Source organism: Camelus ferus, unplaced genomic scaffold (assembly GCF_009834535.1).
Source record: "Camelus ferus isolate YT-003-E unplaced genomic scaffold, BCGSAC_Cfer_1.0 contig600, whole genome shotgun sequence".
NCBI lineage: Eukaryota > Metazoa > Chordata > Mammalia > Artiodactyla > Camelidae > Camelus > Camelus ferus.
The window spans coordinates 280,549-305,040 of NW_022589663.1; the positions used below are offsets into that span (position 1 = coordinate 280,549).

The window sequence follows — 24,492 nt, forward strand, 5'->3', positions numbered from 1 at the left end:
AGGAGAGGCAAATAGTGGAAGCCTATCAGCTGGCTTTCAGCAGAGTCACTGCAGGCCAGAAGGAACAGCCATGATATATTTAAAGTACTCAAAGGAAAAAACCTGGAATCTAGGCCACCTACTCAGCAAAGTTATTAATCAGAATTGAAAGAGAATTAAAAAGCATCTCAGATGAGCAAAAACTAAGAGTTCATCATTCCTAAACTGACGTTACAAGAAGTATTAAAAAGTTTTCATTATGTGAAAAAGAACAAGAAGTAAGAACTTATGTGAAGGGGGAAATCCCACTTTAAAGGCAAAAATGGAGCAATGGCTGTGAATCAAACACTTAAACAAGCTACTACAAAGACTAAAAGACAAAATTTGTAAAAACTATACTTACAATAAACACTTATAGGATGCATATGAAGATGTAAAAAATACAATCAAAAAAGGAGTGGAGAGGGAGTAAAAGAGCAGATCTTTTTTGAACTTATATAACCTTAAATGACAATCACTTTAAAACAATCAGATATTGTAACAAAGCAACTTATATGAACCTCATGGTGTCCATAAATCAAAAACCTACATTAGATATGCAAAAACAAGTGAGAAGCACAAATGTAACAATAAAGAAAATCAACTACCCATAAGGGAAGAGTATGAAAGAAGGACAGAGAAGAACTACAAAAACATGTAGCAAGGTGGCAGGATACAACATTAGCATGCACAAATCAGTTGCATTTTTTACACTAACAATGAAATAGTAAGAAAAGAAAGTAAAGAAACAATCCCCTTTAAAATCACAACCAATAAATGATAAAATACTTATGAATAAATCTGACCAAGCAGGTGAAAGACTTATACATGGAGAACTACAAAATACTGATTAAAGAAATTAAAGATGACTTAAAGAAATGGAAAGAAATACTATGCTCTTGGATTGGAAGAAACAATATTGTTAAAATGGCCATAATGTTCAAGGCAATCTATGGATTTAATGCAATCCCTATCAAGTTACCCAGGACATTTTTCACAGAACTAGAACAAATAATCCTAATTCCTATGGACTCATAAAGACCCAAAATTGCCAAATCAATATTGAAGAAAAAGAATAAAGCTGGAGGAATGACCTTCCACAACTTCAGATGAATCTACAGAGATACAATAATCAAAACAGTGTGGTACTGGCATGAAACCAGACATATAGATCAATGGAACAGAACACAGAGCCCAGAAATAAACACAGACCTACAGTAAATTAGTCTTCAGCACAGGAGGCAAGCACACACACTGCAGTAAAGACAGTCTCTTCTGCAAATGGTGCAGGGAAAACTGGACAGCTGCATGCAAATCAATGATGTTAGGACACTCCCCCACACCACACACAAAAACAAATTCAAAATGGCTTAAAGACTTAAATATAAGACAAGACACTACAAGCCTCTTAGAAGAAAACATAAGCAAACCATTCTCTCACATACTTCTCAGCAATGTTCTCCTAGGGCAGTCTACTCAAGCAATGCAAATAAAAGCAAAAAATAAACAAACGGGACCCAACTGAACTTACAGGCTTTTGCACAGCAAATGAATCCTTAAGCAAACAAAACGGCAACCTACGGGATGGGAGAAAATATCTGCCAATGATGCGACTGACAAAGGCCTAATTTCCTGAGTATATACACAGCTCACACAAGTTCATAACACAAAACAAGCAACCCAATCCAAAAATGGGCAGAAGATATAAACAAGCATTTCTCCAATGAAGACATAAGGCCAATGGGCACATGAAAAAATGCTCAATACTTCTCATTATCAGAGAAATGCAAATCAACACTACAATGAGGTATAACCTCACACCAGTCAGAATGGCCATCATGAATGAGAAATGCTGGAGAGGTTGTGGAGAAAAAGGAAGCCTCCTACACTGTCACTGGGAAATGTAGTTTGGTATAGCCATTATGGAAAACAGTATGGAAATGCCTCAAAAAACTAAAAATAGACTTACCCTATGAATCAGCAATCCCACTTCTGGGTATATATCCAGAGGGAACTCCAATTCGAAAAGGGACCTGTACCCTAATATTCACAGCACCACTATATACAACAGGCAAGACATAGAAGCATCCTATAATGTAGCAACAGATGACAGGATAAAGAAATTGTGGTATATAGTTATGCATTGGAATACTACTCTGCCATTAAAAAGGATGAAATAATGCTATTTGCAGCAAGGTGGATGGACCCAGAGAATATCATTCTAAGTGAAGCAAACCAAAAGGGGAAAGAAAAATACCACATGATATCACTCCACATGATATCATGTGGAATCTTAAAGAAAAAGAAGAAAGAAACAAGGTCACTATGAATTCATCTACAATACAGAAACAGACTCGTACACATAGTTAACAATCTCATGGTTACCAGGGAAAGGGGGTGGGAAGGGATAAATTTAGGAGTTTGAGACTTACAAATGTTAGCCACTATATATGAAAATAGATTTTAAAAAAATGTTTCTTCTCTATAGCACAGAAACTTACATTCAATATCTGGCAATAACCTATACTGGAAAAGCCGCTACTGCCACCACCTGAGGAAGCAAGAGAAGAAAGGAGAGTGAGTTACCCTGGGCTAGAGCCCGGTCCTCCACAAGTCCTTGCCCGCTGTTGACGCTGCCCTAGACAGCACTGCACCCTCCTCCCAGGAGCGGGCTGGCATGAATATGTGTCTCCGAACCCGGGGCAGCAGAGGCCGCCCCGAGAACAGGCCCTGGAGGAGATGGGAGCAAGTCCACCTGCTCCCCCTGAGGACAGGCACCCCTCCTCTCAGCCGCCGCCCACTGACTGCACCGCACCAGCCTCCAGGGAGCAGGCCATGGTCTGAGGGCCGGTTGGAGATGTTCCGGGGCCACACCCGCTTTCCCAAACCCGGGAATAAGAGTCAGGGCAGACGCGGGGTTCAGGGACTACTAAGGAGAGGGGACAGCACCACGAACCAGGCGGCGGCCTCAGACCCTCCTCAGGGTCCTAATGGGCCTCGTGGCCCGGGACTCAGCTAAGCACCCCTACCCATGCGCCTCCCCAACTGCGCAGCTCAGACCGCACTCGCCGGCTCCATGCCCCATCCAGCGCCCCTTCACCTCCCAGGCGGCGGCAGCGGAGGAGACTGTAAGCGTCGGCCCAGACTCCAGGCCGTGCTCCTTTTCAGGGAGCTGCTCCAGGAACACCCGGCTCCCACCTGGCTGCCACACGCTCTGCGCGGGTTCCGCTGTCCGCGCGTCTGTGCGTTTGCGCATGCGCGCCCCTCCCCATCCCGCCGGCATCGGGGACTTTCGGCTGGGGCTCCTGCTGTACCGGAAGTGGCGCCTGGGGCCAGGAGGACCTGGGTGGGGCCCTGCGGTGGGGCGGTGGGCTGGGACCCCACCCTTCTGCAGGCCCACTCTCCTGCGGGCCTACCCTCCTGCCCGCCACACCGCTGCCCGCCATTCCCCAGATCTCCATCCCCAGTGCCCCCATACCGCCACCAATGGGGTCCTGGCACTCAAAACCACGACCGCCCTGGGCCGGGCCACAGCCCCAGCCCCACTCCCCTTGCTAGCCTCTCCCTTCCCGATACTATCCTCCCATCCTGGACAGGCCCAGTCTCCCACCAGACCCCGAAGATGGGGCTCCTTCTCCTCACACCGAGGTCCCTGCCACATACTCCATCCTGCTAGGTCCTAACTTATGGCCCCTACACCCCAACTTCACCCCTCATGCCTCACCACAGGACCTCCAACATCCCGAAGTGGTCCCCCTCACCCCTCAACTGGGTCAGTTCCTTCTGAGCAGCCCGTCACCTCTCAGCCTGTATCCCCTTCACTGCGGGTTCCCCCCTCACTCCTAGTGCACCCCTACCTGGAGATGACTCTCTCACCACTCACCCCGTGGTTGGGGTTTGGTAGTCCGGACTCCAGTCCCCATGGTGACTGCCACCAGCGAGGGTTCCGGCCTAGTGTGCACCTGCATAGCTAGTGTCTGAGGCTACAGGGCGAGGCGGGCCGAGCTGGAGGCAGATACAATTCCCGCCCTGGTGTCCTGAACCCTGCGCGCTGTGCCTCATCTGAGTCTGAGTGTCAGGGTGATCTCTGGCTGCCCGCAACTGGCCTGTGGACCTGGGGTGGTTGATGGTCCTGATGGTGATCCAGACCCCTAGGGCAGAAGCACTGGGAATGCGGACCTGCAGGGATTGGGGAGTTTGGAGGTTGCAGCTAAGCCCAGAGATGGAGAGCAGGCAGTTGGCTGTGTGCACAGGGCTGTGTGCATGGCGTGGGCTCAGCCCATGTGGGTGCAGGGACCTTGTTCATTCACACTGGGCCAAAGGGAAGAGGGATGGGAGCTTTTAAAGTGTTCATGTTAGGAAGCCAAGGCTGGAGAACAAAGCAGGCAGCTTCGATGGCCAGGCCACCATGGAACCCGCCATGTTGCTGGTCCCTTGCATCAGGGGAGACTGACCGTTGACTGGCCTATGAGATGTCCCTTGCCATGGTATGGTTTACAGGCAATTGAAGGGACTTTCACTGCAATTTTAATCACCAATAATTGTTACTTTCTCTGCAGGAGATCAAGTCCACATTCATGGTGAACCTGGAAGGACTCCTGCCTGAACCCCAGCCTGGGGCAGAGGAGGACCCACCTGTAAACATCCTCTTACCTCTCAACAAAAGGCACTGTAATAGAAAAGAACAGATCTGAATCCATATTAGATCTGTTCCTTTTCCTTTAAACCTGTCTTCTGTTATCTAGGCTTATTCTTGCTTGCTCTGCACCTTTTGTAAAACAATGTTGCCTTTAGCCTGAAATATGCATGAGAGCCTATTCTCAAGGCTCTGACCTTTAAGGATATTAACACTTTTGCCCTCCTATAAAGATAACAAGTTGCAGGATAGAACATAACCTTTGCTTTCTTCGAGGTTTTACAGGGATACCATGATCCGACCCACGTGGACCGCTGCAAAGGATTCCAAGAACAAAGAAATCCTACGCCAAGAAGTTTGCAGCAACGAACCACAGCCCCTCCCCTTTTCAATAGAAAAGGAACCTGAAGTCTGACATGGGGAAGATGGTTCTCCAGGACGTAGTCTACCATTTTCTTGGTCTATAGCTGTCCACGTGGGTCAGGTCATGCTGCCCCTGCAAAACATCTAACAAAACAAGTTATTTTCTATTCGGCAACTTATTGTCTTTATATCAGTGCAAAAGTGTTAATATGCTTAAAGGTCAGAGCCTTGAGAACAATCTCTTTCATTTACCAGAGAGGCTAAAGGCAACATTGTTTTACAAAAGGTGCAGAGCCAGCAAGACTGAGCCTAGAAGACAGGGTACAGGGTTAAAGACAAAAGAACAGATCTAATATGGAGTCAGGTTTGTTCTTTTCTATTAGAGTAACATCTAGTTATATGTTTTAAGTTTACAAGAATAAAGTTTAGCCTTTTCCCATTTAAAATTCTGCAATTCAGGAGCATTAAGTGCACTCATAATGCTGTGAGACCAACACCACTGTTTGGTTTCAGACTATTTCCTTCCTCAAAGTAAAAACTTGTATTCAAAGCACAGCCCACATCCTCCCTCCCCCAGCCCATGAAAAACCCCAATCCCCTTTCTCTTTCTGTGTCTTTACCTATCCTAGAGGTTCCCTGTTAATGAAATCATATAAAAGGTGACTTTTTGTGTGTGCCCACATAACTTAAGAGGGGACTGGTGATTTTTTTGTGTGTGTTTACATGAATTAGCATGTTTGTATTTTGAAAGGAAAAATCCAGATGAATTAAAGATAATATGTACAAAATAAAGCCCTTTTAATAACTCTGTGCATCATCTGGGGGTAGGCACTGCTGTTCTAATTATGAAACCAGAGCCAAAAGGGAGATGCTTAGCTCTTCCTGTGGTGAAACAAATCAAACAAAACCAAAAAACAAACAAAGGCCAAGAAAGACAGCTGGAAAGCCAAACCACAACGTGGAAAAAGCTTTCCTCATGACCCAAGGTCAGAGAAAGATTTCATATCCCTGTGGGCCAAAAACCTCATGAAACCCAGTGTTCTAAAAAGAAACAGAACACACACAGGCAGTTCCAATGAGAGGGCAGTGCAGGTGGCCAGTGTGCTCGAGATGCTCAACCTCTCAGGTGAGGACACAGGCAGACGGACACACTGTGGAGGCAGCACTGGTCACCATCGCACTGGCAGGTCTTTAGCCTGGTGACAACGTGAGGAGGCAGAGGCCCCAGCAGGTCCCCTGGAGGGAAGAGCGAACAGACGCTCCTCTCCGGGGGAACAGTGTGCAGGACGCATCAAAGGGCCACAGGTGCATCCCTTCCCCAGCGGTACTGATCCTTAGAGCTGATCCCACCAAAGTGTTTGCACAACTTTCAAAGATTTTTTTTTCTTCAGTAACATGAATACCACATAATATGTCATCAAGGCATTTTCAGAAGTGATCTGCCCTGGGTCCTAAAAATACACACACATGAATACACACATATACACGTAAACATATGCACACATACATACAGGAAAGAGACAGACAGGCTGAAACACAGAGAGGCAGAGGGAGAGAGAGAAACAGAGAGAGACAAAACAGACAGAGAAGCACTGAGAGACAGAGAAAGAATGAACACTGGAGCTGGGAATGTGTGGAAGTCATGCACGTTTTCACAAGTCAGTCTACATGTCAGAACCTGGTCCCAATGTCCATCCACCCTGCAGGGGAGGGTGTGGGGATCACACAAGGACGTGTGACCAGAAGGCAAACAAGCAGGGAGACACTGTGGGGCAGCTCACCCTAGAGGCCCAGATGAGACACTGAGCCTGAATCTGAACATGACAGAATGACTTAGGAGGTTGTATGCCAGAGTGGACAATTTCAGAATTGTATTTAATTTCAACCTGGGGACAGGGAGCTGGGAAGCAGGCGGCAAGAAGGGTGACTTTCCCCATTCCTCAGGGCAGACCCCAGCCTGTGTAGGGTGTGCTCTGCGCTCTGCCAGCCCTGTGTGGTGTCCTTCATTTGCTAGGTCTGTGCACAAGCTCCCTGTGATCCCAGCCCATGGGGGTGACATATGCAGTGGACATTTATGTGTCTATAGTCTTATGGCTTACCTAGGAATCAGGGGCCTGAATGATGCCCTCTGCACTGATGGGGGACTGGGGAGACACTGAAAGGCACGTGGCTTGTCCAGGGTGACAGCACTGGTGACGGGGGAGCCGGGTCTGAACCCAGCTGTGTCCTCAGAGGTGTGTCCAGAGCTGGTGCCCTGGCTGCATCCAGGTCTCCCCAGGGCTAAGGGCTGAGCTGAGTTGGTGTCACTGTGTGTGGACATGGCATGGGGTGGGAAGTGAGCCATCGGCAGCCCAGAAATGCCCTTGGGGAGCTTTGTGTCAGGAGGAAGCTTGGGGAAGGGGACCCCAGGAAGTGACCTCACAATAGAGCTCAACAGAACTTGGAACCTAGTTCCAAGTTCCAAGACACCGACTTTGTAGAGGAGCCCCCTACTCAGCTCACTTGGTTGGTCAACTCAGCGCAACTCAGAGATGTTCTGCTGCATCTCAACACCCGAGGCGCGGCCTGTGGAATGCTTGCAACAAGGGACTGTATCATCGGTGCTGACACTGGGTGAATCTTCACCCCAGGCGCCTCTGGCCTTTTGGCCAGAGGGACCCAAAGGTAACACAGGGAGCCCCAGGGCAGGCTTACCGAGGCCGTGCGACCACTCAGATCCCACCTGGGTAGCCCCACAGCCCTTTCCTGGCTGGTGCAGATGGGGCCGTCATGTTGGGGTGGGAGGGTCCTGCCTCAAGCAAGAGCAGGCTGAGGAAGAGTCAGAGGCCTGTGAGGCCGGTCACGTCCACAACCCGGGTCCAAGATGGCTGGCTGGGATGTGGAGAGCCAGGGCAGGGCCCTGATGCCCGAGGTGGAGCCCATGCCCTCTGGGTGTGTCTCTTCCCTCCCGGGTGACTGTCTGAGCTGACCAAGGTCCCAGTCTGATGTGGCAGCAGAGGGTCGAGTGGGCAGAAGCAGGGGTGGTCCTGGCCGGGCAGGGCTCTGAGACCTCTGGGCCAGGGTGGCTGCTGGTCACTGTCATTGCAGAGCCAGACACCACAGGAGCTGGTGGACAAGGACACCCATTCCACATCCCCGAGTGAGGGGCTGGTGCGCCACACTTCTGAGGGCCAGCACAGGCTCCGGGTGGATCTGGACATGGAGGTGTCCCCACTACCACGGCCCATAGGTGAACAGGGCAGGCCTCCTGCCCAGACATCACCCAGGCCTCTCACCAGGGTCCTGCCCGGGGCTGACGGGCAGCTCAGCACACCCGGCTCCGACCTGGAGCACCGTGCCCTCCTCCCTATGGGTCAGGTGGAGGACCAGGAGCCCACAGAGGCCTAGCCTGAAAGTGAGAAGGGCAGGGCTGGGTGCATGTGTGTAGGTGAGGGAGGGCCGAGGGCTGGGCCACACAGGGAGGCATCCCCAGAGGCTGCTGTTGGGACCAGAGCAAACACTGGCCTCAGACCACCTGTCTGGAAGAATTCAGTCACAGAACACATCCTGTGGGCACTTCCTGGGTGAGACGTGTCTGAAAAGCTCTAGGAAGATTTCTGTTCTTGAAAAGGCACATGGAAAGGGAGGCACGTGGGTAAATTGTTTTTCTGTCACAGCTTCAGCATTTCCACAAGACTCAAAGCTCTCTCCAAGTCTAACAGTTACAGATCCAGAGCAGGCGGGGTAGGGGAAGATGCCAGAGACCAAACAAAGGACGATCTTGGCCCACCAGGAGACCCCAAGCTCCGGCTTGCAGCTCCTACTGCTCCTCCAGAACCTAAACCTGGAATGCTGGGCAACGGAGAACCAGTTCAGGCATCACCACCCCCTAGGGCTGAGCCCCCTCTGCCCCCAGCCACACCTTCTTCTCCAAATTCCCACGGTCAATCCCCTCCCCCACCCAAAGTTGACTTCCCTTCCCCTGGAGTTGTTTTCGTTTGGTTTTTCTTTAGTTTCCTTTGTTTCTTTCACATCTTCTATGATATCCTTTATTTTTATGTTTTTAGTTTCTTGCAATAAAATATAGACTTTTCCCTTTTGAATTGTGCAATTCAGGAGGATTAGGTGCATTCACAATGCTGTGCGACCATCACTACTATCTAGTTTCTCACTATTTCTTTCCTCAAAGTAAAACCCTGGATCAAAAGCACACACTCCGCTTCCTTCCTCCCCAGTCCCTGACAACCCCAAGTCCTCTTCCTCTCTGCCTGTTTTTACCTCTCCTGGATATTCCCTATGAATGAAATCATATGAAAGGTGGCTTTTTCTGCCAGCCCACATGGTTTAAGTGGAGGATAGTGAATTTTTTTTGTTTTCAATTGAAATAGCACTTTTCACTTTGCCTCCCCCCAGGAGCTTCCTAAGAACATACCCGAAACAGGCTCGCACACACATTTTTGTCTGAGGATCTGCTTCCTGGGGAGCTCAGCCTGAGACAATCCCTACAGATCTTATCACAGCACTCACGTATTAACGCTGGCTTTTTGCTTTCTTCTATATATGTGATCTCATCGATGAATTCACAAGTGATTTCAGGGAAGGAACTACACTTATTGCATCATCAGTTTTCCTCATCGTCTCCTGAGCAGCACAGAATTTTATGTAGGACGGGGAGTGTGAGTCAACTTTTCAGTGCCAAAGTTTTCCATTATGTTGCAAGTTTTCATTTCTACCACCTGGAGTTTAGGAAACTCACCAGTTTACTGAAATGCATGTAAAATATGTAAATACTATTCATATAAGGTATGTCATTATTGGAGCCCAAGCTCCTGGTTTTGGATGTACATCATTTTTGTACATATCCACCAAAGGGGAGGTCAGCTGGGAGAAGACAGCCTATACTTTCAGGAGTCAATGACTGAACATAACGTGCAGGCTTATCCTTTTGAAGTGAAAGATTGAAGGGTATCTGGCTGTTATTTATAGCAGTTCACAATGTCACTGAGTCAGAGGGACCTCGGGACCATCTGGTGTCTGACCTTCTTCTATCCAGTTGGTAATTTGCAAAGAGGTCAATATAGTCTCAACATTTCGAGTAAGAACGTGAAAACACCTTGGTAAACCAGATGAAGAAATAACCAAGTGGAAAAGGGTCTCCCATCAGATTCTATGCCCATTTTCCTAGATCCTCTGTGTGTTAAGATCTTTGTGCTTTGGAGATGGATGACCTGGGCCCCACCTCCATCATCGGTAATTAGTATTAGAAAAGTCACTCCTCTTCCAACCTCAGCTTCCTTGTCTGTCAAATAGGGAAACAGTAAAGGCACCAACTTCATAAAGGGCTTGTGAGGGTTAAAGTAAATGAAGTAATTACTGAGTATTGTGCCCAGTATGGTCTTGGGCACCTCCAACCCCCACTGTCATCATTATCACAGCAGGGACTCTCAGTATGTGCATAAGAAGTGGGGTGTGAGCTACTGGATTGGTTTCCATCTCCCCTGAGGCCTGCCTTGGGGGCAGCATCTGCTTCCCTCAGGTTCAAGGGATGCAATTCTCCTGGTTAGCTTGCTCCCAGGAGGCTTGCGTGGTGAGGTCAGGGGCCTGGGGGTATGGCAGTGACAGAGGCAGGTGTATGGGACCTGCCCAGTATACTCTGCTCTGGTCATCTTGCTCCCATCTCCCACTCAGACAAGCCTGGAGTCTGCGAACACAATTCTTCAACTTCTTGCTTATGAAAATGCTAAGGAGGACTGCAAAAAGGCTATCGGTCCCTTTAAAGGGAAGGCTCCATTGACTGAATATATAAAATTGTGCCAGAGAGTGGGAACAGAAAGTTTTAAGGCCAATATGATGTTGCAAGCCATGGCAGGATTGAAATTAGGAAAAACTTTTCAAGGCAAATGTTTTAATTGTGGAAAAATTGGTCATACAAAAAAGGAATGAAGAAATACAAAACAAAAGGCTGCACCAGAAAATCTTATGAGAAATAAAAAGGAAAAATCTCCTGGAGTCTGTCCAAGATGTGAAAAAGGAAATCACTGGGCAAATCAATGTAGGTCTGTGTTGCATAAGGATGGGACAATGCTTCAGGAAAGCTTCAAAAGGGGCTTGCTCCCAGCCCCGTGACAAAAGGGAGCGTTCCCTGTACATGCCAGCGCGAACAAAGATTACAGCACAATGTCATGGAATTATCCCCAGCAACAGCAGGGAGTGCCTCCATCGATATCCCCTGTTTAAATTCACTTATTCTTATGCCAGGAGAGGAACCATCATTAATAGAAACAGAAATGTATGGACCTCTTCCTCCTGGGACAGTGGGCCTGTTATTAGGAAGATCGAGTTTAACTTCTCAAGGTGTCCGGGTTCATACTGGGGTGACAGATAGTGACTATACAGGAGAAATTAAGGTCATGATGTCATCTACAAAGCCATGAAAAGCAGAAAAAGGAAATAAAACTGCTCAGCTGCCGCTGCTGCCATACTACCCTGCAGGTGTCAGCAACAATGTGCGAGGAAACGAAGGGTTTGGAAGGACAGGAAAGGTGGGGGTGTTTTTAACCAAAAAGATTCTGGATTCACATCCTGTCTGTAATGTGAAAATACAAGAAAAATCTTTCAGAGGCTTTTTGATTCTGGAGCGGACATTTCTATCATTAATTCTACTCACTGCCGAGTCGATGGCCAACGCAGCCAGCAAATATTGATGTTGTGGGTCTAGGGAGAACCCAGGGATTAAAATGTAGCAGTCTGATCCTTGATTGTCGAGGCCCTGATGGTCAGACAGCTAAGATACAACTTTATATTGCTGACTTGCTGATAAATCTATGGGGGAAAGACTTATTAAAACAATGGAAAGCTAAAATTTACATTCCTCTCCCAATCTAGTCAAATAAGCCAAGCAATGATGGCACATCAAGGCTACCTGCCTGCTATAGGTTTGGGGAAAAACAATCAAGGAATGTTAAGCCCAATAGAGCCTAAAATAAATAAAAACAAAAGATATCCCATGTTCCTGGATTGGAAGAATCAATATTGTTAAAATGGTCACACTGCCCAAGGCAATCTACAGATTTAATGTAACCCCTATCAAATTACCCAGGACATATTTCACAGAACTACAGCAAATCATAATAAAATTTATATGGAACCACAAAAGACCTAGAATTGACAAAGCATCACTGAAGAAAAAGAAAGAAGCTGGAGGAAAAACCCTCCCAGGCTTCAGACAATACTATAGAGCTACAGTAATCAAAACAGCATAGTATTGGTACAAAAACAGACATATGGACCAATGGAACAGAATAGAGAGCCCAGAAATGAACCCACACACTTTTATTAACTAATCTTCGACAACGGAGGCAAGAACTTACAATGGAACAAAGACAGCCTCTTCAGCAAATGGTGTTGGGAATACTGGACAACAGCATGTAAAGCAATGAAGCTAGAACACTCCCTTACACCATACACAAAAATAATCTCAAAATGGATCAAAGACTTAAACATAAGACAAGATACAATAAACCTCCTAGAAGAAAACCTAGGCAATGCATTGTCTGACATACATCTCAAAAATGTTCTCCTAGGGCAGTCTACCCAAGCAATAGAAATAAAAGCAAGAATAAACAAATGGGACCTAATTAAATGTACAAGCTTCTGCACAGCAAAGGAAAGCATAAGCAAAATAAAATGAAAACCTATGGAATGGGAGAAATTTTTGCAATGATGAAACCGACAAAGGCTTGATCTCCAGAATATATAAGCAGCTCATATGGCTTAATATAAAAAAAAAAAAAATCCAAAACTCAGCAGAAGACATAAACAACCAATTCTCCAAGGAAGAAATACAAATGATCAATAGACACATGAAAAAATGCTCAATTTCACTAATTATCAGAGAAATGCAAATCAAAACTACAATGAGGTATCACCTCACACCAGCCAGAATGGCCATCATTCAAAAGTCCACAAATGACAAATGTTGGAGAGGCTGTGGAGAAAAGGGAATCCTCCTACACTGCTGGTGGGAATGCAGATTTGTGCGGCCAGTGTGGAAAACAGTATTGAGATTCCTCAAAAGACTAGGAATCGACTTACCATATGACCCAGGAATCCCACTCCTGGGCATATATCCGGAAGGAACCCTACTTCAAAAAGACACTTGCACCCCAATGTTCATAGCAGCACTATTTACAATAGCCCAGACAGGGAAACAGCCTAAATGCCCATCAACATATGAGTGGATAAAGAAGATGTGGTATATTTATACAATGGAATACTATTCAGCCATAAATATGACAACATAATGCCATTTGCAGCAATATGGATGTTCCTGGAGAATGTCATTCTAAGCGAAGTAATCCAGAAAGAGACAGAAAAATACCATATGAGATCACTCATATGTGGAATCTAAAAAGAAAAGAAAAGGACAAATGAATGTAAATACAAACAGAAACAGACTCATAAACAAAGAATGCAAACTTCTGGTTGCCAGGGAGGAGGGGGTGGGAAGGGATAGACGGGGAGTTTGAAATTTGTAGATACTGACAGGTATATATAGGATAGATAAACAAGAACATACTGTATCGCACAGGGAAATATATACAAGATCTTGTGGTAGCTCACAGTGAAAGAGAATGTGACAATGAATATATGCATGTTCATGTATAACTGAAAAATTGTGCTCTACACTGGAAATTGACACAACATTGTAAATGACTATAACTCAGTAAAATAAAATTTTAAAAAAAGAAAGAAGAATCAGATAACTAAATGCTTATCTAGCACACACTGAATTCTGCTTCGGGGAAGGGAGTGGTATTCAGCATTTAATCTGAAATTGTAATACTCCTGAATATAAACAAAAGACATAGGCTCATGGAAACTCATCTTAGTAGTGGAAAGAATCCAGTTAAGCCTCTTCATTTTACAGGAGGGGAGACTGAGACCCGGCATCTGTCCTTCTGGCAATCAGCAGCAAAGTTCTCCTAGTCCTCATGTCTTGCACTATATCAAAAACCAACAGATCTGTACTAGTCCTATATTCATAAAAGTCACTTCTGCATTTTTCCAACAGTAGGTAATCTAAGTGTCTTGCAAAATACTTCCCAAAGAGTCAGGAAATCACACCAGTTTGCTGAAATACAAAAATATTTAATTACATATTAAAACAGCTTGAACTTTATTCTCTCTATTTAAAAAGTGACATGTCAAATCAATGTTTTGATATTTTAAAACCTATTAAGAGTACAGAAAAAAATCAAAATTTTCTTCAATCACAAAAGAGATAAGGTTATTCCCTGAAAATATTTAATGTTGATTTTTCTAAATTAATGGTTCTGGTCAGATTCCTTCAAATTTAAAAGTTCTAGTGGATGGTTACATGGCAATACGAATTCTGAGTTGTAAAAATACACATTCTATGTAAATAATCTTCAAGGTTGTCTGCTTAAGACACTTTAACTAGTCCCTATCTTACTAGAATGACATTAATTTCATGAAAACTTCATACTGCACTAATCAAGTCTGTCTGGTCTTCCTCATAAATTCCTGATGTAGGATGAGGCTGCCGCCACAAACTGCCTCAGCTTGAAATTAACACCCAAGGTGAAGCAGCGGATACACATATGTATTCATGATGTCACCTCCGTTCACAGGTCTGGGCCCTTTACTGCCTGAAGGGGGGTGAAGTCACCACCCGTGGCAGTGAGGGAAGTGCGGCTCTTCCAGGTCTCACCTGGGCTTCACTGACTGTTTCCCCCACAGACTGTCTTCAATGATTAAAAAGCTCTCAAGATTTTTACACCATGCAAAACTAAATAAAGACATTTCTGCAGACAGAGCCCGTTCTCTGGACTTAAACCTTTTTCACGTACACTCAGCAAGAGGGAAAAAGAAACATGACTCTGCAAAATCTCTGAGCCTCACTGCTCACATGAGTAGAACGGCCTCAGCACATGAGGACTCTTCACATTGCAGGGTGACAACAAAACAAAGCCACCCACAGCAACAGGCACTCCCAGAGAGAGGGAGCAGAGGACCGGGGGCTTAGAAAGCTGGAACCTCCTCCCAGAGACAGCAGAGACGACGGCAAGGGATAAACACAGTGGGGGGGAACACTGACGGGAGGGACCTCAGGTCAGAATCAAGCCCAGGAAAGGGGGAACAGAGACATCTAGACCTGATCTCCTCTATCACATCTCAGGCTGCCTCTTCCCTCTCCAGTAGCTGAGACCCCACTGAAACCACTAGAACGGCCTGAGGAAGAATGATGAACCTATCTTCAAGAACCATCAGATTCATTGGGTACAAAGAGTGCACCCAGGTTCAGGCCACGCGGCTTCTGTTCTCTGCACCACTTGGTGGTGGTGGGGGATGGAATAAATCAGGGAGAAGGAAATTTAAGGCATTTCCTCATCTAATACACATCTACTACCAGAGGCTTTCTCCTTGGAGGGAATAATCCATAAAAAAAATAAATAAAAACTCATGGATCAAAAATCACCTGGCAGCTCTGTGTCCCACCTGGATCTCCGCATTCTGTTATTACCTTTGCAACCTGTGCGATATGACAGCTATGTCCTGAACCTTTTAAGGCAATTTCATTCATTAGGGGCCCAAAGGGTCAAAGTCATTCAGCGATCATTTGCAGGTCATCTCCTGAAAAAAATTCTTTGCTGTCTGCAGCTGCTAATGAACATAACCAAATCTAACTTCACTCAGTAAGAGAAATTCGTCAACCAGGAAAAAAAGCAGCAGCCCCCAGGCCCTGAATCAGCTGTTAAAACTGACATCTGGGATTAACATCAGCAAATACACAGGATGAAAAGAACCCAGAAGTTCAAGGTCGATCTACCATGAAATGTTATGTATCTGTTCCAGAAATCAACCAATGACTGTAATCCATTATTATCATTCAATAAGACTCAATAAGATCGATGCATATTCAGTAAAATCAGAAGAAAATGTCTCATGTGTAGGATTCTTGACGCAACGGATTTTATACTTTATTTAAACATTAGTCAAGCTTAACTCAGAGGGGACAATAACAAATTACTCCTGCTTGCTGAAGGACTGCCAACGAGCCCAGGACAGAGGCACGGGCAGAGCTTACCTGGGCGGTGTCTGTTGGCTGCCTCGGCAGGAAGTGAGCTGCCCTGGAACCTCTGAGCCCCAGCTTGGCAACCAGTCTCAGCAGGATAGTGACAGATGACAGAGGCCGAACACAGCCCCTCAGGGTCAGCTGGGCGTTAAAATGAAAGTACAATGAACAAAATTACGGCCCATCCTCATCTCAGACTGCAGTGACTAAGAATGATTTGGACAGTCTGATTACGTGGAAATGCCAATTTTTCCCCCAAAGATCAAACCCACAGATCTCTGGTTTTGTTACAAACAGGAACATGCCACCTTTTCTGCTCTGCACGCCCGTGTCAAGGCTGGCAACACGGAAGAATCTCACGATGCTCAGGGTTCCACTGAGGGACTGAGCCCACACGTGAAACAGGCCATCCAGTCCTTCATTTAACCAAGAATCTAATGTGCGCTCTGTGGCAGGCTCTGGGCCAGATGCTGGCACTGCAGAGAGATGGATTGAGCAGGAAGGACCCCGAAATGAAAGTGTTTTAAAATAATACCACCTGAAGCAGGACCAGAATACCTTTCCACCTCCTTCACCCTAAATTCATCTGCCCCACCTGGAATAAATATCTAACTGGCCTGCCTCCTTCTCAAAGGCGGCCACAGTTAGTAGCTACAACCTTTTGCTCTCCTCTCACTGGCAGTTCCACCCTGAGAACCTTACGCAGCCACACGCCTGACAAGCTGGGCTACAGTCTTCATCTGTATTCTTTAGCTCTGCGGGCCTCCAACTTTTTGGTCTTAGATCTCCCTGACACTCTGAAAAATCACTGAGGATCTCAAAGAGTGCTTTTGTGTGTGTGTGCAGGTTACACCTACAGATACTTACCATATTCAAAAGTAAAACTAGGGGAGAGGGATATGGCTCAGGGATAGAGCACATGCTTAGCATGCAAGAGGTCCTGGGTTCAATCCCCAGTACCTCCATTAAAAAAAAATGAAGAAAAATAGAGAAGGATTTAAAACTTTATGTATTCATTCCTATTAAAATAATAAGCCCATTAAATGTTAAATTTTTATGAAGGATAACTATTTTCCAAAACAAAACGCCAGAAGAGTGGCATCGTTTTACAGTTCTACAAATTTCCTTACCGTCTGGCTCAACACAAGTGAGCCGGGTCCCCACAAGCACTTCTGCCCTCCGTCTGCTGTGGTGTCGCACGTCGTGGAGCCCCCGGGAAGCTCCACTGTACCTTTCCAATGGACTGAAGGTGAGAGGCCAAGAACACAGGACACCGTTCTCTGCAGGAAGCTGACAGCCCGTCACCACCATGTGGGTCAGGGTCCCGGGTGGGTTCTCATCCTGGAGAAGTGCCCAATCTCACAGCTACCCTCCAGCCATCAGTCACGAGGATTTACAGACTTCTCTTTCAATACAACGTACTCAAGCTCCCATCATTTCCTTTTCTCATTCAGCTTAATTATTTTTACATGTTTTCTCTTTTCTTTTGCATTGATTTCTTCTCTTTCCCACTTTTATTTCTCTCTACTCTTTAAGAAGCCAAATTAGGAAATGTAAGTCCATTCAAGAATCTCTTCTACTTAGTGTGTACTACAGCTCGTTGTTAAACTTCTATCAGAGAATTTTGTTACTTCACTCTGACCCGTATTTATCCTAAGTGGCTGGCAGGCCCTCTGAGCTGACAGCTTCTTCCAGGAAAGAGCCCCATTTTAGTCCTTACTCCCAGAGCATTTATTAACAAGCATTTAGGGAACATCTACAACATGCTAGATGATGGAGACACATGGACCGTGCCTCCCGCTCCCACCTCCAGGAGACAGTCCCTGCAGGAGAAAACCATGTCACAAGCATCTCAAGCACAGAGGGAGACTGACAGACCCCACTGCGGGGCAGGCCCAGGAGAGGCTGTCCTTTGACTGAGTTTTTTTTTTTTCCAGTGTTTTATAATTGAGATATAATTCACATATAATAAAACTCACCCACTTAAAGGGGTACGATTCAGCAGCTTTCTGTATATTCACGGTTGTGCAAGCCCTTACCAGAACACTCCATCACCCCAAAAGAAATCCCCTGTCCATTAGCAGTCACTCCCCATCCCCCTGTCCAGCCAGCCCCTCGCAAGCATCATCTGCCCTCTGCCTCTGCATGTGCCTATTCTGGACATTTCAGATCACTGAAATCAACAATATGTGGCCTTTTGTGTCTGGCTCCTTTTACTTAACATGTTGTTATTAATGGTCATCCATTTCAAAGTGGTATTAGCATCTTATTATTTTTTCAAAGGTTATAGTTTATTAGAAGGTGGTAAGTACTATCAAATAGAGAGGAGTATAAGGGGTGGGGTTTCAAAGGGAAAAGGGCGGGTTGAGCCATCAGGGTGGACTTCCCAGAGCAGGTGGCCTTTTTCACTTTTTTTCTTTTTATTCATTCTTATGTCTGAATAATATTCCACTACATGGAGATATTGTATTCTGTTCATCCACTCAGCAGCTACATATGGACAAGGTCTGGAAGAATGAGTGTAAGAGGTTCCTAACAAGAATTTCATTTGAAGCAAAGGGCAAGATGTGCTTTAAAGAAGCCAACACACAGAGACACAAGGAAATTCAGCGCTTTTCTGAGCAAAGGGCATGCTTGCTTCGGCAGGACTACCGTGCAGGGCTGGGGCGGATATTGGCAGGAATCACGGTGAGGGAGTCACCTGAGAAGACTCCCCACTGCAAGCAGCTCAGCCAATTCTCCTCCCTCATCCTGTATTTTTAGAGCTGTGTTTCAAGGTTTTCTCTTATTTCAAGTAACAGCACTTTAACTACACATCTGATCATCTGCATCAGACCACCTTACCTCCAAGCCACAGAAAGTCATTCACTGACCGGAGCAGCTCCAGAACAAATGGTGATGGACCAGGGAGTCCTGAAGCATCCCAGCCTGCAGGCACAAACCCCCTCGTGTTTCCGCATGCGCCCTGGTGATGTCCAGAAAGTAAAATGCACAGAAATGTCTCACTGCTGGTGCACGACGTCTGCCCCAAAATTGCCCCGAAAGCATGCTGGCAAAGCACTACTCAACCCTCTCACTACAAAAAAGAAAAAAAAAAAAAAGCAAAGAAGGCAAATTTAGACTCTACAATTGAAAACCAGCAACCATCACTGCCAGTATCTGAGCTGGAATGGTCCTGACTTCAAAAAACATTTCATAGTTATTTTTCAAATGTGATAGACATATAAGTATTTCATGTAGATGATATTACAGAAAGATTTTTCTTTTCAAAATTTCCAGTCTCAACATTAGCACAAGAATGTTTATGTTTCAGGTTTAATATCTATCTTCTACTTTCTTAACTTTTAACATATTATTTTATAAAAAGAGCTATGTTATATATTATAAACCAACTGTTTGTATTCTGCAAACAAGACCTTAACAAATTCACAATTTCAGAGCAAGCTTTAATGATGCTTTGAGAGCTGGGGCCTGGGGGGCTCACTAACAGCTCTTTAAATACTGACAAGGATGTGCTATTAAGTAATGCAAAGGCTCTAATTCCGTGTCAACTCTGAAACCAAAGAAACTACACTGAAGCCTTACTTTATCATTTCAGAATATTCCTATTCTTTTGAATATTAAATTTCTTTAAAGATAAGATATTTTTGAGAAAAACAGCAGCTATATTCAATTTCCTTTCACCAAGAAAGCAATCTTTATCAAGAATAAAAACCCCTATGGAAATGCAAAAGACGGTGAATTTCTAGCTAAGTGAACGTGCAGATCTCAACACAAACCTAAATCCTATCAGATCTCACTTGAACGAGCTCAACAAAGTCCTGGGCTACCCTGGAATTTAGCTCTTCTGTTCCAAATATTGGCTGAGCTAAGACCATCACACAAGGCAGGGAAGGACAGAAGAAGGAAAGTCAGCCTGGCTGCCACCATCTGCTTTCTTCCAGCCACAAGGCGCCGCGAGGGCGGCCCTGCTAACAAGCCCTCCCCATAAGGATATACTACATCCACCCTGTCCCTGTTGTCCCCACGCAGCCCTGACGCCCCTCTCCCACTGGTCGCCTCCCAGCCTGCGAGTGGTCTTCTAATGACCCTCCCACTCAGTGGCACCCACCCCCGTCCTCCCCGCTACACACACACACACACACACACACACACACACACACACAAGAAAGAGAGCAAGAGCCAGAGTGAGAGAGCGAGAGAGCGAGAGAGAGCAGGGCAGCTTTCCCAAAGCACAAATTTGATTACATCACTCCTCCACTGAAACACTTCGGAGGCTCGCTGGTACAGTTCTAGACCCACCCCCGCCCCTGCCTCTCATCGCCCAGCCTCACCGCAGTACCCAGGTCCCCAGTGACCTCAGGGGCCCCCTAACCTGATGCCTAGCTACTTCCCACCTGCCTCCTGGCTCATTCTGATTCTGTTTCTCAAGGAAAACTTCCCTGCCTCCAATCCCTGCACTTTGGTTTAGGTTTCCCTGCTGTGTTCCTAAAACATTCCAAGCTAAATCAACTTCTGACACTGCTAAGCTCGCAAGAAGCAAGTACATTTTGCTTACTACTGTCGGTTCACCCCTCTCCCCTAGACACTTAGAAGTGCGCGTGTTATGAATAAATGAATGAAGGGGTGGGTCTCAAAGGGACAGACAGACCTGCTCTCACCGGTCCCGACCCCTTCTTTCTGTAGAACATCAGAAGCAAAACCAGGAGTACCTCTCCTGAGGGTCACTTCCTGCTGACAACCTTCACTGCCTCCTCTGTCAATTCTAGTGAAAAACAAACTCCTCCAAAGCCCTCCACCCCAGGCCCTCTCCAGTGTCCTCCCCAGCAGGGGCACCCTCCACATTGGACCACACAGGGCACTCTCTCCTAGTCCCCACCCACAAGCCTCCAGGCCTCTGCCCGGGCTGCTCCTGCCACCTGAGCCACCCTCTTGACCCCTTCTCCTGGCTGATTCTTACTCTGTCCTCACAACTGAATGTAGAGTCCATTTCCTCTAGGAAGTCCTCTCTGATAATGTCCTTTAGCTCTTGGCTGGGCTCCCTCTACAGCAGCACTGCATGGTGACCAACTGGGTGTTTGCCCACCTGCTCCTTTGAGAACACGAACTCTTGAAGGCCACCTGGGAAGAAGGAGTGAGAGATGATAAGAGGGGTGGGAGAAGCAAAAGGCAAAAATCACAGCCTAAGTCCCAAATTCAAGGAGTCTTTCTCAGAAAAAAGAATAAAATATTTCATATGTGTGCAATTTGGTTACTATGTTTGTGGCTCATGGAAAGCCAGAGCTTGGTGTTCTAGTCCAAAACCCAGGTTACATGCAAAGAAATGTATGTACTCATATCCAAAGGAAACCAGAGCTGCTCAACAACAGTTTGCAGTTAGAATCGGAAGGAACTTTGATAAGGTAATTTCTCTGTCTCTTTTTTTTTTTTTTTTTTTGGCATCATATAGTTTTAGAAGTATATGCATGACCAAGTGATGACTACAGCCCTTGATTCTGCACTGGAGCATTTGGGACCAAGGAAGCCCAGATTACATGCACTGTGTAAATGCAATCACACCAACACACTGACAGGTGCCCTGGTGGTGGAGCTGAAGTTCCAAGCAGACAACCTTAAATTCGAAGACAGCTATAAGTAGAAAGTAAGAAATGCAAGTTCTGTACTCAATTTCATATGCTATTTGGGCCATTAACTGATAGTACATCTTGTCTAATGAACCCAAAAATAAACTGTCAATGGCGATTTTCTCCATCTGATCATTTTATGCCAACATTGGATAACAAATCCTCACTCCATACAGAAATCTCAGTCCTAAATTGCAGCAGAGTTACATCCCGTGGAAGAAAGCCGATCAAGGGAGAACTGGAGAGTTTCCCTTCAGAAGCTGTTAAGTCTGGTTTTGCACCTGTACGTCATTTGCAACCACGTCATCGTCAAAGGAGTAAGACCTACCTCTGTGGGGCGTAAAGCACTGCGGTGCTTCTGAACCATCAAAGAACACTGAGCTTTGTGAAACAGTCCTGAGGCACTTAAATCGCACTTTTTCTGAAAGGCTCCAAAACTGACCCACTTCACCATTCCACGTACAACAGGGAGGTACCGGAATTAGTAGAGAAAACATGCCCTTGAAGTCTGACAAGGCCCTGCTTGAATCCTGCTACAGCATTTACTAGCCGCTAAATGGACCAATTCCTTAACCCCTCTGAGAAGGCTTCCCAATCCGCAAAAGGGGGCTGCCACCGCCCACCTGGGAGGCATGGATGTGAATGCAACGTGCAAGTAGGGCGGCCGACTGGTACCTGACATGGGGCCTGGCTAGTTTCCCTCCGCTGCCCTTCTCCCCGTTTACACTTGCACTGTTCCCCGGTAAGTATCATGTCCCCGGGACAGAATGCCCGATTCTTTTGTGTATCCCCGGATACATGCCTTACCCTTAGGAGGCCAGAAAAAGAACTGCCTCCTCCCTAGTCACTATCCGTATTCTTAAGAGTTTCTTTTTTTTCTTTTTATTTTAAGTCTACTTGGCAGGGAGAATATTCCAGAACTGTCCAACCACCATTCTCCAGGTTGGCTCCCCTCCCTACCCCCATCCCCTCTCACCTCAGATCCTCTGATCGCCTTTTCTACGTGGAAATCGGAAAGCGAGTCTGCTGGGGTGGGGGCTCCCCAGGCCTCCCTTCCTCCCTCACAGGTGAGTGTGACTACCTTCTCCCCACTCCCCAATGCAATTCCAGCTTCTGAGGAGGTGTCCCGCCCAGATCTTGTGGCTTCTGCATCTCCCTGAGATGCACATGTGGCCAAGATCCTCCCTTCTAATTTCTTCCTGGGCGGCACCGCCCGCCTCCCCGGCCCCTTGAGGATAAATGGCATTGCTCTGAACATCCCAAACGCTGTTGACTGACACACCAAAGTTGCATGGTCTGGGTTTTCCTCCAGCCCAGGCACAGCCCTGCCCTCCCTCAGCCTCAGTCTGTACATCTCGAGATGAGCTCATCCACCTACATGGCTGTGAACACCAGCTAAGAATGACGACTCCCAACGTGTAACTCTAGTCTGGCTCCTTCACCTGAGCCCCAGTCTCATAGACCGGAGTGCCTCTTTGAATTCATAACTCGGGTGACAAATGGCATCTTAAAATGCCTCATGTCCACCATTTACTATGGAATTCAACCCCTTGCAGGTAACTCCCGGGTTCCCATTTTAGTAACAGCCCCAGCACCCACCTAGGTGTTTGAAGTCACATTCAATTTCCCCTGTTCCCTCACACCAGCCCTGCCCTGGATTGGTCCTGTCATTTCCGTCGCTAAGCCCATCTCAAGTCTGGTTCTGCAGAGACCACGGCTGGAACTCTGGAAGCTCACAGCATGGTGCAGTGAGTCACAGTCCTCCGAAGGGTGCTCCCTGGAGGGGGGAGGCATCTCCTGGCACTGGTCACCTCAGAAGGCACTGGATTCTTACAAATGAGGCCCAAGAGAAGGGACTCAAGGTTCTCCCGTGGTCTGAACTTCGAAGGGCCTGAGGTCTGGGGGAGCTCCTGGTTAGCAGACACTCATGCCAGTGAGCAGGTGAGGATGGAGGAACCCAGGCAAGGCTGTTCTCACTCCGACCCCTGGCATCTCAGGAGCCACGGGAAAGGCCTGTGTCCAGGGCACAGCTGAGCCATCACAGATCCCAGCCTGCATTTGCCAACTCGGACAGCCTAGACTCCTTCTACTTGCGACACTTAATACTGTTCTGTTCCCTCCGAGAATGTGATGGACTCTTTCAGACAATCTGGCATGTCTGAAGCGAGACCAAGTCAGTGAAGTATGAAGTGTCCACATTTGGACCAGAGCATGAAAGGAGAATCAAGGTCCCATGACCAGCATGAAGGTGGTGGCCAAACCCTTCTCCCAGGTGAGATGAACCAGGGTGGGGGGTGAAAATGCAATGTCCTAGGTCGGTCAAAGCATCTCCCTTCACGGCTGACTGGGATGTTGGAATCTCACTACCGCAAACTAACGACACGGCCGTCAGTGGTGGACGTCAGCTGCAACAGACACAGAGTCAGCTATTTACTGCCAAAATGAGTTAATAGTAAAGGCTGGTGCAGGGAGGCCTGCACGGCTGCTGAGGCAAACCACAGACCCGGCTCTGAATGCCCACTGGCTGAAGCAGAGAGGAAGCTACGGTCCCCTTTAGCCGTCCCTGTGTCCACCAGATTCAAGTAAGCCAGCTACTTAGGGGAAGGCCATGTTGTCCTGATACTCAGAGAAACCAGCCTCGTAAAGGGAGTAAAAGAGTGACATGGATTTTAGACCCGCTTCTGCCCCTTTACGAGGACAAAGTAAAGTAAATGGCATGGGGAAGGCAAAAGCAAAAGAAAACCCGGTGACTGCTTCCTCCAACAGCGTCCCCT

The 24,492-nt window shown here is 46.6% G+C and overlaps 1 protein-coding gene across 2 annotated transcripts in view; it reads right to left on the reverse strand.

Moving 5' to 3' along the window:
- The window catches only part of LOC106730523, a 134,128-nt gene extending 114,841 nt beyond the window's left edge, over nucleotides 1–19,287 (reverse strand). The window contains exons 1-4 of one of the 2 annotated variants that reach the window (XM_032476369.1): nucleotides 18,939–19,287; nucleotides 17,225–17,374; nucleotides 16,962–17,054; nucleotides 16,107–16,235 (exon numbers count right to left, since the gene is read on the reverse strand). In XM_032476369.1, coding sequence (XP_032332260.1) covers nucleotides 16,107–16,235; nucleotides 16,962–17,054; nucleotides 17,225–17,374; nucleotides 18,939–18,959 — 393 coding nt within the window. In that variant the 5' untranslated portion in view covers nucleotides 18,960–19,287. The other variant, XR_004318585.1, reaches the window with a different exon arrangement.
- Between the last annotated feature and the right edge of the window lie 5,205 nt (nucleotides 19,288–24,492).